Below are 14,449 nucleotides of genomic sequence, written 5' to 3'. Positions count from 1 at the left end.
GAACGAGGAGCCCCGACGTGCGCCCGCATGCCCCTCCCCACCACACCCCCTTCCAAGTTCCTGCGCCGTGTGCACCCCCTTGCTGTCGCCGTCCACTCCCTCCCCCCGCCGCGGGAGATGCCCGAGAAGGAGGCTGGTGCACACGCGCGCCTTCTGAGGCGAGGGAGCGAGGGAGGAGAAAAAGCGACGCGCCTTTCAGCCGCTTGCGTGAGAGAGAGGGGGGAAAAAAGGGGGAGGGGGGAAGGGAAGGGAACGAGGAGCCCCGACGTGCGCGCGCGCGCCCCTCCCCGCCACACCCCCTTCCTCCGCCGTGCGCGCACGCTCCCCCTCGCTGTCGGGCGCCTCCATTCTTTTTCTCCCCTCCTCGCAGCGCAGCAACACCAACACGGCCATTGTTTGGGGGCCCCCCTTGCCAATGCGGGGACCCCCAGACCTGGGGCGACCCGCCCTTCCCGCCCCCCCTCCCTACGCCACTGGGAGGACTTCTGGAGTTCTGGCTCTGCTGATGGACCTCCTTATGGCACCTGGGTTTTGGCCATTGTGTGGTACAGAATGTTGGACTAGATGGTCCATTGGCCTGCTCCAACATGGCTTCTCTTATGTTCTTATAGTGATAAAAAGAGAAAAGAAAAACTTGATATAATAAAACATAGCATACTTTTTATATTTAAAAATTTCTAAGCAGAAGCAGCGCTGTGGCATATCTCTTGCAAAGATCAGACTTACTACATATACTAACCCATCCTCCACTGTATTTTAATGTATTCCTTTTTTTCTAATGGCAAACTATAATGGATGTTTTAACCTCTTGAGAAACCATGCCCTCTATTCAAAAAACAAAGCCAGAATGTTACCTAGATTTATGGCACTTCACACCTACGACAGCAGTCTGCTTTTTATCACCCTCCAATTCTATCACAGGATAGAATTTCTGCTCACAGCATTGTGGTGCTTAGAGGGAACACTGGTAGAGACTAGTCTGACACTGTAGCAATAGGTATCTCTGTTGTGGAGTACAGTTCCTCTTCCGCTAAAACTTCTGCTTATGCAAGGGCCCATTGAAAACCATTAATCTTTACAAACAGAAGTTTTAGTAGGAGAGGAAGTTCATTCTGTAGCAGGGACCATCAAAAGCCCACACTGGACTTGTTCATAGGATCCAAGCCACTTGGTTCAGCTGCTGTTCAGTGAGATGTCACCTAATTTATACAAGAAAAGAACAGAGAATGTGCATAAGTGATGTTGTTTGTGAGTGTGCGTTCAGATGAAGGAATGGAAATAAGCACAAATTGGCAACACAAAAAGGGAATTTCATTCAGTCAAAATGTCTAGTTGCCACAGGGATGAGATCCCCCTCGCTGCTCCGCTGGGCAGGCTAGAAGGAACCATGACCCCAACATAGCCTCCTGTTTCAGTTAGGAGAAAAGTGGGTTGGATCCAGCCCATTGTATGCTGGTGAATTGTATGTATTAGATCCTACAGCTTACTTTGACAAAGGTAGGGATGGGGTGGGGAGTCTTAGGAACCAGCCCTATGTATTTTGACTTGGAAAATGTATTCAGTAGTTAAATTATGATGAGTTTGACCCTATCAGTCAATGATGCTGACAACTGCAAATTTTTCCTGCATTCCCTTTTCCCAGCAGTCCCTTCTGGCCCTGGGAAACCTGAATCTTAGCATTGCAGAACCCATGTTCACTACTAGCTACATGTGTTGGGGAACTACACTGAGAATGGAATCACTGTTTTTCTCTCTTGTCCTCTCAACATGGTCTCCTGATCCTCATGGCTCCAACAACTCCAGGAATTGTGGTTGGAAGGGATTGGTAGGGGGAAGCGGGACATGAGAAATTGTTTTGAACCTTGCACAAAGAGATTGCGAGATATAGCCCAGGATCAGTTTGTGCACAATGCCCATATGATAGCACCAATTAAAAAACAGAGCAGAGACCACCACGGGGTGAGGTTGTAACAGACAGGAAGAGTCTCAACTCTCTGCTTTTCACTGAATCCTGTGGGTCAAGGTAGATGAACTGCAGTCTGGGACTGCTGTAAATTGGCAAAGCTTGCTCCATGGTTATCAGAGTTAGAAGACAGTTTTAGTGGAACTCTGAACTCCCAGAATTCTTCTTTTGCTTTCCCTGTATATGATAATGAGTGTCATTTGCTTTTCTGGGGAAAGAAGTATGCTAAATTTGGGAATATTGTTGGTCCTTTTAATCCCAGTTGCCAAGTCATCACTGAAAATAATGGATGGCAGCTAATCTCTGTAAGCAACACATGCACATGTACATTGCATTTCCCAAGGGCTTTCTATCACACCCATTGCAAACATGCCTTTCACTACCCACACATGTAGGGATAACGCATGTGTGACCATCATGTATGATCATCTAAATGTCATTTTCATGCTCTCCCACCTCTGAGTTTGTTCAGTGTAGATGATTTCTAATATTTGAAAACATCTCTTAAGTTTAGCATGCTAATGGCCTGCAGTTTGGAAGATTAGAAGCCCATGAGGTTCCATTGGCTGTTATAGGAAGGAACATCTTCAGCTATACTTTTAGATTAACTTTGCTGAATGTGATCATGATCCCTGGGTCAATCCACGTGGCTGTTTTTTCTCCAACAGTGCAGTGGTGAGAGCTACATGGTGCTCATCCCCAAAGGCAAACGGTTGCCCAGACAATACATCTCTGTCACAAGAAATAGCTTGTAGATCTCAGCTCTGCATATTAGGATGTTATGAATCCACCCTGTGCTACAAAGTCAGAGTGCAAGTAACTTAAATTAAAACAAATAAAGGAAAAGATTCACAAAGAAAAAATAAGCATAACACTTGGACAGATAAATTAAAAATGACTATGTTTTAAAGTTGAATACAGTCAAAAGTGAAATAAACATTTATTTTGCTTATAATTGAGGATCATGCAAATTCAGTTATTTTGGCAATTCAGCCCTTCTCTAATGATATTTGCAGCACAACTTTGTCCTATATTCACATTGAAAGCACTCTCAAAAAGCTGTGAGCATTTTCTCAATTGGCTCAAGAACAGTGGGCAGGCATTCCCTATAAAACTGCAAGGAAGCCCAGTTATAGGGCCTCCTGCTATCCTATACTCCCTGTTGCTTGAGTGTAGGTAGTCAAGTATGGGACCCATACAGTCTGGGCAAAGGTGATACCTCCATGCCCATCATACATAATATGATCTTTTGTCAGGAAATCTTGGGGCATCTTTCCTCCTTAAAGATGATGTTCCTGGGCAGGTGTTTGCTGAAAGGGGAGGGGAACAGTGCTGCATGTGGTTTTCTTGTTTTGACAGACATGCAGTTCCTAAGCAGACTTGCATCCTTTTCAGCTAATTCAGTAGACTTAAAATGATCTAGTTCTGTTTAGGATTGCAGTAGTTAACAGTGATAGATGTATCCAGCGTGGTAGTTTGACTTTTCAAGGTTCCAGCAGTTTGGGACCTCCTGCAGAATCCCATTGTAAATACTGTCATTAACAAGATTTATATGAAATAACATATCATTTTATTATTGCCATTCTACTTGTTCTATATGTTGTTTCCTTTAGGCAGCTTCCCTGCATGCTTTCTGAGCACAGTGCTTATGCCCTTGCATGAGCTCTTAGCCACGCTGTGGAACTCTTCCCACCAGTTGCTTGCTTTTGCTTCATCTTTTTGCTAGGGGCTTGGCAACTTGTTGATAGGGTTCCATTTTTTCCCGTTATTATTATTATTTTTAAAATATCATTTTATTAAGAGAGACTCTTCTTTTTACCAATTAGGTCAGAGCCCTAAAATTTTAAGACCTAAACCACATGGTTTAGAGCGAACAGATTCACAAACCATAGGTGACTTTACTACAAGAAGAAAGGGTATGTACTCTGGCACTGCATGATCTCGTGAGCACTGTGAAAATATTTTCTAAAAGCAAAACTCTTGTAAAACATCATCATTAGCATGTTAGCCAAAATATTTCCTGCTTGAGCAAAGGCATCCTCATGGCAGAAAAACATAATAGAATGTGATATATGTTAAAGTAGCTTTTCTCAATTCATGATTTGTTTGTGTAACTGTTCATATTTAAATGACTTTTACCTTCCTTTAGGTTATTTTAACTAACATCTTCTAATGTGAAGGACTCCCAGACACAGGAAATTTGTCTTGCTCAGCAAGGGAGAGATCTGTCTCTGGAAGTGGTATTACTATATCCACATCTGGAACAGCATTGAAAAGTTGACAAGGATACAGTCTGCTTCACTGCCACAGAAAACTGTGCTTATATAGCTTGCCGTCATGGCCTGAAGGGCTAATGTGGAGTATTTTCATGTCTTATTAAGAAGAAGAAGAATTGCAGATTATACCCCGCCCTTCTCCCTGAATCAGAGACTCAGAGCGGCTTACAATCTCCTATGTCTTCTTCCCCCACAACAGACACCCTGTGAGGTGGGTGGGGCTGAGAGGACTCTCACAGCAGCTACCCTTTCAAGGACAAGTCCTGCGATAGCTATGGCTCACCCAAGGTCATTCCAGCAGGTGCAAGTGGAGGAGTGGGGAATCAAACCCAGTTCTCCCAGATAAGAGTCTGCACACTTAACCACTATACCAAACTGGCTTTCAGTTTGGACTCTCAGAAAATGCTCACAGCTTTTTGAGAGTTGTTTAAAGTGCAACAAAGTAATTATAAAATATTTTACCCTGATCTTTACCTGAGCACTTTCAGTTTCCCCACTCTGCTATGTAGTTTACTAGATTACCTTTGACCAGTCACCATCTTTCAAGGTAATCTGTTTCAGGGTTGTAAGGATAGAATGGGGTGGAGGGGATGCACCACATTGAACTCTTTGGAGGAAAGGCAGAAAAAGTCTAATAAATACAACACATACATGTGGATTATTTAAAATGTTTGTAAACTTAGAAGATCTGCCTAGTAGCCTGCTCAGAATCCTACTCAGGTTTATTCGATGGCGCTTGCTCCCAAGAGAATGTTTTTAGGATTGTCCTGAAAGCAACAAACACTTCTCAAGTAGTACAGTCTCCTTAGGATGCTACATGCATTTATGTAAGATTTTTTTTTCTTATTCTTAGGAAAGTTTCTAGATTCTTGAAGGCACTTTTAAAACAAACCTGTGTAAAAATGAGTCAGTGTTATGTGACCAGCTTCTTAAATTGCTGGTCTAGGGTTTGGGTTTTCTTCTTCTTCAGAAATAGGCTACCCTTGCTAATACACCAGTTCTGTTTTAGTTGGTGTTAAAGTCTGCATGCTTTTAAAAAAACAAAACAAAAAAAGCCACTGAGTAATGTTATGGTATAGCTTTGTGCTCAGAGATTCCTTAAATAGCATAATTTCTATTAATTTTAATGGGGATTAATTACTGGAAATTTTCTAACTCCACTCATTTAGTACTGAGATCCAGTTAGGGGTTAAATCATTGTTATATTTGTAATCATGGCTCAGATTGTAATTACAGCTCAGATTATCATGTATTTTATAACCTAACTGAAATTAAGGTATTGCCTTTACACTGACAGTGGTCTCATGATATTTTCCTAACAAACAGATCCAGTTGAGAACTGTTAAATCACACGTGGTACATGATTAAGCCTTGTACTCCCACATTCCTCCTCTTGCACTCTGGTTCAGTTAGATATGTTCCACCTTTAGATTGAACAAACAAACTGTAGTTTGCTATTGCATCTAGACCAGAAATTATAGTGCGAATTTTCTGTACCAACCAGGATTACAAGTCATATTTAACCATAGGTTGCAATCCTAGCTTGAAAGACAAACACAAAACTTAGTCTGATTATTTGGATGTAAACTGTGCTTTGCTATGCAATAAAGTAAAGTAACAAATTGGATAGGAGGGGGTGGGGGTCAGAGGAGTATGCATGTCTGAGGCTTGGTCATGTAATTCCAATGCATGGTTTGGCATGTATGAACTGAAATGACTTGTGGCAGAGACTGGTTTCATGTTCTCCATGCAGATGGAGAAGTACCCCAAAAACTAGTACAGCTGCTTAGACAGAGGACGTTTGATACATTTAACAATATGGTACCTGCTAGACACATACAGCTCTTTCACATGTGCAGGCAGATGCTGAAACCCTGAGGTGTTTAGAAGAGGAGGCAGATCTGAAGAACTGCTGTTGGTGCAATTCAATCTTTTTTTCTTCTTACTGTGTTCTGGAGAGAGCACAGCTGAGCTACAAAACAAGCAATTCCGCCATAACGCTAGTTAATTCAGTATGTCATGGACTCCATCAAAAGAACCTAAAAACAATTTTTGAGACTATATAGTGCACAGTTGTATTTAACTGCCTTCTTTCAGAACTTTCAAATATTAAATCCAAAATATATAATACTAAAATATTTTTGAGAAATAAAATATATTTGTTTTTTTTAATATTTCCTTTGTGAAATATTTTCTCAGTGGCTATCTAATTAGAGAAACTCAGTTTTCCTTCAAAATTCAAACTTGTTTATTTCCTTATGCAGTGAAACCAGCACCTCTGGAAATAAAACCTCTACCTGAATGGGAAGAATTGCCAGCTCCTGTAAGATCTCCCATCACTAGGACTTTTACACGAGAGTAAGTCATGCATTTAGACTAAATATAGTATTTCATTTAAATATGAAATAGGCATGTGTAATAGAAATTGTGCATTGTACTATTTCAGACTGAATTTGTGCATGCTGAGTTTCTATTATTTTTTATGACGTGAGTTTTTTTGTCGGCCAGGTTTTTAATGTTTTGCTAATTTTAATAATTTTATTTTCTTAAATTTATCTTGTTTTATTTTGTGAACCTTTTTGAGCAGGTGTCTGAAGAAGCAGTATATACATTTTATAAACAAACTAGCAATAAGGCCTGTTGTGGAGAGAAATGAAACAGGCTCTAGAAAGAGGCTTTGTGCAAGTGTCCCCCCCACCCTTGCTGTCTTCCCACCCACCCAAGTGAAGGCATTCACTCCCTCCCACCTCGAGAGGAGCTGATCTCAGCCATATGGAGAGCAGTTGTAATTCTGAGTGATCTCCAGCCCTTACCTGGAGAATTGGAAACAGTGGTTCCCCAGGAGGAAATGGCTGGTTTGGAGGTTGGAATGTATGCATTGTAGCTCTTTAAAGGCCCACCCCTCCTCTAACCCAAACTTCTCCAGGCTCTACCACTTAAATCTCCAGGAATTTCCTAACCTGGAGTTGCCAACCTTATCTCTTTCCCTTTATCTTCCCCTCTAACTTCAGCTTTTCATTGCCTCTCCCCTCTCTGTAGCCTCTACATAGGAAAAGGACAATCTTTCTCTAAAATGGGGGGGGGGGGAACTAAACCAGCTGACACCATTCTTCTCTCCTCCCTTTGATCTGCACAACAACCCTATGAGGAATGTTAGGGTGAAAGTGTGTGACTGGTCCAAAATCACCCAGTCAGCTTCCACAGCAAGAGCCTGGGTCCGGCTGACCCTGCTCTGAAGCCCTAACTTTTGTGCCTTCCTCAAAGTCCACAGCAAAATCTCCAGGAATTTCTCACCAACCTGGAACTGGCAGCCCTAGTAAGGACTGACCACAATGAGTTCTCCCTCAGAGGCCTTTAGTGATACCTTTCAGACCAACACTCCCTCTCTGACAATGTTATTGGTCTTAAGCACAGGACTTCAGTCTCTTTATTCCTCTTGCTTTACCTCTCTATATCTCTTTCTAGTCTGCTGCTACAGGACACCATGTCGCCCCCACCCACCCTGTCTCTGGCTGTTTCCCTTCCAGAGGGGGATAGGGAAGAGCCCTCAGCCAATCAAGGGAAGACTTTCTCTGGCTTTTTCCTTCCTCCTCCCTTAGCTAATTGAGGCAAGGCTTTCTCTGACTCTTTCTCTCCTCCCCTCTCCCTCAACCAGTTGAGAGAAGACTTTGTTTCTTTCCTCTGCAAAGCAGCGTGACAGGTGGCTCAACCAATGGGAGAGCAGGGAGAGCCAGAAACTGCCAGAACCAAGATTGGTTGCCGTTTACTGACAGCCATTCAGGTGGGAGAGAGGAGTGGACTCAACCAATGGCATGCAAGTACTATTGACTGATGGTTTGACAGGCCAAAGGTTGATGCAGCACTGTCCCAACAGATCAGGGTGCTGTTTTGCCACCATTAAAGGGCTTTTATTATAAAAAGAATACTGAATCAGAAGCAAGTCCAACTTAGTTGAAATCCATGAGACTCCAAGGAAGTATGCTTTGGATTTAATGTATCATAAGACAATGTAAATTAATGTGTCATTGTTTTGAAATACTTAATATTTGTCTGTCAGAAGCATAAAATCTAGGCTTTTAAAAAAGAATTCCTGTCAATTAGTTCCTCCAGGTTTCCTTTGTCTTCCCGACCTGATTCAGTTCACAGCACAACGTCCAGTAGTGACTCGCATGACAGTGAAGAGAATTATGTACCTATGAATCCAAACCAGTCCAGTGATGACCCAGTATGTAGATTATATCTTCACTTTCATGTGAAAGCATTTCTTATTTTGTATTTTTTAGCTGTATAATATGGGCTGGTGCTTAATTTTCTCAATAATGAGGGGTTAATTGTAAATGTTTTCCATATGTTGAACTTGTTTTTTACAACCTTACAAAATAAAAAAGAAAATGTATAACTGAGAATCACTGAGATATGTGTTGCATGCTTCAAGTGAATGGTATACTTCCTTCTATATTATTTTGATTTTGTGACACAAGGATCAAATTGGATGTCAGGTTTCCTCATTCCTGATGCTGTATCCTAACGTTAACATCATTTAAAAGCCAGAGCTGATTATGAATGATGTGGTCTTCAGAGACAAAAATTATATATTGGTATCATCAGTTTCCAATTACATTCCTATAATCATCACATTTGCTCATTTAATTGTTTTCATTTCAACTTCAGGTTTTGTTTGGCAGTAGTAGTCTTGATGGAGGAAGCAGTCCTATGGTGAAACCTAAAGGTGATAAACAAGTGGAGTATTTAGACCTGGACCTAGATTCTGGAAAATCTACCCCACCTCGCAAGGTAAACAAAATTAGTTATGATCCACATGTGGAACTCCTGCTGAACAAGCTAGGTTGCTAAAGCAGGTGACATCTTTTCTTAGGTGATAATGAGTGTCTTTGAGGGAAGGGGAGATGTGGATTGCAATTAATCCTTTTGTCAAGGAAAATTGAGGCTAATTGAGGAACTAAAATTATCTTAATAGTTTTGTGTGTTTTTCTTGTGTTGTTTAAAACCAGAAGAATGACAGCATTGCCAAGTTGTTGGAATATCATCTGATAGTTTATACAATAACAGCATCCATGGAATTCTCAAAGTATTGTAAAAAACAAATAGTTCTATTCAGTCCACCATGGACATGCAGTTTGCATGTGGAAGGTTCAGTAACTATATGACACAGCTGAGGTTAGGATGCCAGTTATGTCCTGCATTATCCCCAGTATGTCCCTGTTGCTACCCATATCTACACTGGTGTCAGGGTTAAACCAGTACAGTACTGATGTGGCTTGGCAATAGCATATCTTCCCTCATGCCACAGTAGGGTTTAGTTGCCATCCTAAACTATTCAGAAGCAGGGTTTATAATTGGGCTTACAATGCTAGCAATCATTAAGAGAAAATGCCTTGTTTCATATTTTCCTTTTCAATCCATATTTCCCTTCATATCAGAATGAAAATAACCTTAAAAGTGAAGAAATATGCCCTTTATTCTGAGCCTTAGTGAATTAAAAATGGTTGCTACCAAGTAATTATTGATTCATGTACCAGTTAAACTTTGCAAACATTATTTAAAATGATTGCTAAGCTTAGGACTTCTTACTTTTCTATGTTGTATTGTTTTTGAGGGTAGATAACATAGATAGTACCATGTTTATTAAAATAACATAGAAATAGAAATATTTGCTAACACAGTTGTCTCTCTGTTTCATGGGAAGTACAGTAACTATGAGCATAGCTTTGTTGCTGGAAAAGATCTTTTCCATCTCCCCTGATTCTTAGAATGCCCTTCTGGAATATAGCAAGGCCTGTAATTGGGGGGCAGAATTTGCAGAAATTAACTTGCACAAGGGAAGGGATGTTGAATCACACCCATAAACTTGTATTAGCTTATCGCCTCCTTTCTTTCCTTATTTATTTTGTTCTCCAGACAAAGAACAGTGGTTCAGGCAACAGTGTGGCTGATGAAAGAGTTGATTATGTTGTAGTTGACCAACAAAAAACACTAGCACTGAAGAGCACACGGGAAGCTTGGACTGATGGAAGGCAATCTACAGAATCTGAAACACCAACAAAAAGTGTAAAATAAAAACCCCCTCTGTCTTCTATTCATCCTCCTTAAATGTTTGTAAAACAGCTGTAGTGACACCATGAATCGACAAAACAGCACTGGACAATTCTTGAATGAATACATTTTCAAAAATACACGTGAATCAAGATGAAATTATGACATGACCCTGTAACCTGTAGCATCTGGGTGATTCAAAAGATGTAAAATTATGTATACAATAGTAATGCTTAAGTCCCAAAAGATGTTTTGGCCTCAAGTTAATACATTTGTAGCATTAATATGTTTATGCACTTTTCCTGTTAAAATGCTGGTTCAGCTTTCCCCAGTTTATATACTTTAACATCTTTTTATTTGACACTACTATATACTATACCATTCTAGGAAGTAAGCTACTTGTATAATACAAATTAAAGTTTGAAGTTAATTTTAATAGCTCAAAATAATTAGAAATAGTTTAACAATTTAATCTACTTGAACTGTCAGGAGATGATTTGTTAAATGTGTTTGTTTATATTTAATACATGCAAAGAATACTTGGAAGTCTACAGGTTACCTTCTTAACAGAAAGTGCTATGAGTCAGTAATAATAAACATTATTGGTTTTAGAATCTACCCTTATGCAATAGCAAGTAGTAGAAGAGCTTTTGTTCTATTTTCATTGATGACAGTGTTCATTGTTCAGTGACAGAAGATTCTGCAGGGTGGAATCTTTTCACTGAAGAATTAAACACCAAGTAAGCCTGCAATCCTCCAATGGTGTGCAGTAATGAGTGATCTTACAGTTATTGGCAAGTTATTGGTTCAGGTGGGAGCTGTGTTAGTCTGAAGCAGCTGTGCCCACTGGACTCCAACTTTGTTTTATTGGCAAGTGGTAACTTTTACATTATTTGCAGAAGGTAGAATCTCTTAACATCAGGTACGTACCTAGCACTGTGGTGCTATACACTTTTCAGGTTTAAACAATGAACTTTTAGTTTTCTACTTCTACCAAACTTCAGTATTGGTTTTTAGTATGAAAATTAATTAGACAGTTTGACATTCACTGTCTGTAGTACTAGAGCATACTGTGATTTTTTAAAATTTAGATTGCAATTCCAATGGAACTACTTTCATCTTGACACCCTAGTGCTCTTTTTATGATCTTTATTATGCCTAGTCTCCTGCTTGGCCTTATATTTAAATTCCTATGCAATTGATATCTTTTATCATTTTGTTTTGGTGTTTTTTTTAAAAAAAACCCAGAAAGATATGCTATATCAAAGTTATTGTGTTTATTTTTAAAGATGCCCTTTCCCCAGGTACAGATTTCATGTTGTGTACTTTGATATATTCATTCACTACCCCTTCTTCAAATAGCAGCTTTGCCTGAATTAGAATCCTAATTTAGCTCTGTGAAAATAATGGAGTTTTTAAAGTACACAAGTGACTTAATGCATTAATCACAACACGATGGAAAATCTACTCATACATTCTGATGCAGATAAATTTAAGTAATTTTTTTCACATCCATACCTCCTAAATATTGAATGAGCATAGAAATATGTTAATATTGTTTTAATGAATGTTGGCCTTAATACTGTGCCTAATTTACCATCCCCACATTCTACAGTATGTAAATTGTCTTTGTTCTTAACAAGATTTCTTTTTAAATTAGAAATGTTGTGAATTTTTTTAAAAAAAAAACTTAACACATTACATTTGAGGTGAATTTTAAATAAATTCAAAAAATTGTTCTGTTGTTGGTGTGTGCAAGCTATTGATTTAAATTACAAAACAGCAATGCATTGCCCAAATTGTTAAATCATGAACCTTCAGGCAAATATAATAGGTTGGGTTTGGTAGAAAAAGAATTAAAAAATAGCAATGTTCTATTTCCTTTTAACTGCTTGTCACAATGTTGTGAGTTTTCAGAGTTCCCCAAGACTCTTCGTTCAATTGAAAATGTAATTCAGAAAACAAAAAAGAATAGGTAGAGCTGCCAAGGGGTGGGGAATGGAAGAGAAGCAAGAATGCTGTTTCCAGGGCATGGTGGAAAATCCCCAAGTTTGTTTGTTGTAGAAATCTAGAGGAGTCCAGGAGGTAGTGCTGATGTAATGTTCCAGTCAGCTGTACGTATGTTAACAGGACAGGCTAGGAGGTCGTGTACTATCTAAAAAGATGAAATGAAACAATGGCAACAACAACAATGATAATATGTGTCATCAAGTTGCAGCCAGCTGATGGCAACCCTTGGACCATGGGGTTTTCAAGGTAAGAGATGAGCAGAAGTGGATTGCCATTGCCTTCCTCTGCATAGCAGCCTCAGATTTCCTTGGTAGTCTCCCATCCAAGCACTAACCTTGCTTTGCTTTGAAACTCTATGGGAGAGACTGCAAAAACTAGCTGCGAACTAGAAAGCCCAATGCTATTGCAGTCACTATAACTAACAGTATTAATGAAATACCAATATTATTACAAACATTTAATAATGATTTTATCAATATTAAATCTTGTTTATCAAACATACAATATTTACCAGAGTGCAAAACCAAAATTTTGAGCTTAATAGTTTCTTTATGTAATCACCATCATTCAACAGTCTTCTAAAGCTTCCAAGCCACTCAACTCTCATGGGGTCTGGGATATTATCCTATCCTGACTGGGAAGAAACCAACATATGAAACAAATGCTTCAGGTCGACTGTTCATTGCCGGGAAAGATAAAGAGTGGTTTGTTTGCCTTAGAAATGGATTGATTTATCATTTAGAGGACTGCATTTGGCATTTTGAAGCTTTTGGCTATCTCAAAAACTATATAGTTGGAGGTTAAAGGGACTATTCCAGTTCGCATAAGAGTTGAGTGGCTTGGGAGCTTTAAAAGTCTGTGATGGTGATTACATCAAGAGATTATTAAGTTTGAAATTTTGGTTTAGTTGATATTGTATATTTTACAAATGAAATTTAATATTGATAAAATCATGATTAAATGTTTGTAACAATATTGGTATTTCATTAATAGTGCTAGTTACAGCGATTGTGACAGCCTTGGGCTTTCTAGCTTGCAGTTGCTTTGAAGCTTTGACAACCTTGCTTAGCTTTGAAGCTCTGACAAGATCAGGGCTATACACGCACATTCCAGCTGCTACAATGTTTGGATTAGACCTAACCACTCCCACTGAAAAAGGAGTCTTCATCCAGCAGAATTAGCAAAAGAGAATCATTGGACCCAAACTATTGTATCCAGTTTTGTTGTCCTGTTTGCTGTTTAAGAGTTTACTTAATTTTCATCACTGAACATGACTTTAAATCAAGCATACATATCATTTTGAGAAGGATGGAAGGCCTAATCCACATTAGTACATTAAAAAAAGCTTCACAACTTTAAAGCCAAACACAAAAAAAATCAATGCTTTTTACTAATGTAATGTGCTGACAGGACTCCTCAGCAGAGCCTTCAGTTTTCCTCTGCTTTCCTCAGAGTTTCTAACTCTCTCACTCTCAGACAGAACTCCAAACCTAGTTCTGCATTACAAAGAACACAGCCTACAAGCGGTCTCAGTTCCTTCCCAGCTGATTTTCACAACTGTTTTCCTCAGTCCCCAGACTGAGCTAACACCAGAGCTATCTCCCAGCTCTGAACTGCTTCAGTACTCCAGCAGAACTATCTGAGGCATTTTTTCATCACTCTGCAAGCATTCTTGAAATTGATACATTTCATAACCGTGGCTACTGCTCAGCCAGTCAGTGCAAGCTGTTCCCAGCTACCAGGCTAACTGCCTGAATCCATCACAGAAGGCATGTAATGTACTCCTTCAAAGCACCATGTGCCATTTTGCTCTTAATATTTTTGAGAAAGTATCCACCCACTTTTAATTTTTTTTTATATTCCTTAACTGGATTCTTCTCTTTTATCTGTGGCCATCTGGATTTTGCACTTTATACTACACTGTGTAGTGAAAAATGCTCTTTCCAGATATCCAGCCAGTTGTACTGATTCCTCAAACAATACTCATAAGCAAGAAAATCTAATTACTGTGTTGTGTTATTTAATTAGTACCTCAGTTCTACCGTAAAAGGATTTTTTTTAAAGTTTGTGCACCTTGAAAATAATACCTTATCTTCTTGGCAATAACCATGTTTATACAAAATAGTGAAGGTTACAGAATGTAAAT

General features: G+C 39.4%; 1 protein-coding gene across 2 annotated transcripts in view; it reads left to right on the top strand.

Moving 5' to 3' along the window:
* GAB1 (GRB2 associated binding protein 1) overlaps positions 1-10,433 on the top strand; it is a 112,159-nt gene extending 101,726 nt beyond the window's left edge. Inside the window, exons 7-11 of one of the 2 annotated variants that reach the window (XM_060246708.1) lie at positions 3,790-3,879; positions 6,504-6,597; positions 8,341-8,464; positions 8,911-9,033; positions 10,159-10,433. In XM_060246708.1, coding sequence (XP_060102691.1) covers positions 3,790-3,879; positions 6,504-6,597; positions 8,341-8,464; positions 8,911-9,033; positions 10,159-10,317 — 590 coding nt within the window. In that variant the 3' untranslated portion in view covers positions 10,318-10,433. The remainder of the gene's footprint in view (positions 1-3,789; positions 3,880-6,503; positions 6,598-8,340; positions 8,465-8,910; positions 9,034-10,158) is intronic. The other variant, XM_060246709.1, reaches the window with a different exon arrangement.
* The last annotated feature ends 4,016 nt before the right edge of the window (positions 10,434-14,449 follow it).

Source organism: Heteronotia binoei, chromosome 9, assembly GCF_032191835.1.
Source record: "Heteronotia binoei isolate CCM8104 ecotype False Entrance Well chromosome 9, APGP_CSIRO_Hbin_v1, whole genome shotgun sequence".
Classification (NCBI taxonomy): Eukaryota; Metazoa; Chordata; class Lepidosauria; order Squamata; family Gekkonidae; genus Heteronotia; species Heteronotia binoei.
This window is presented reverse-complemented; position numbering and strand designations above follow the sequence as displayed.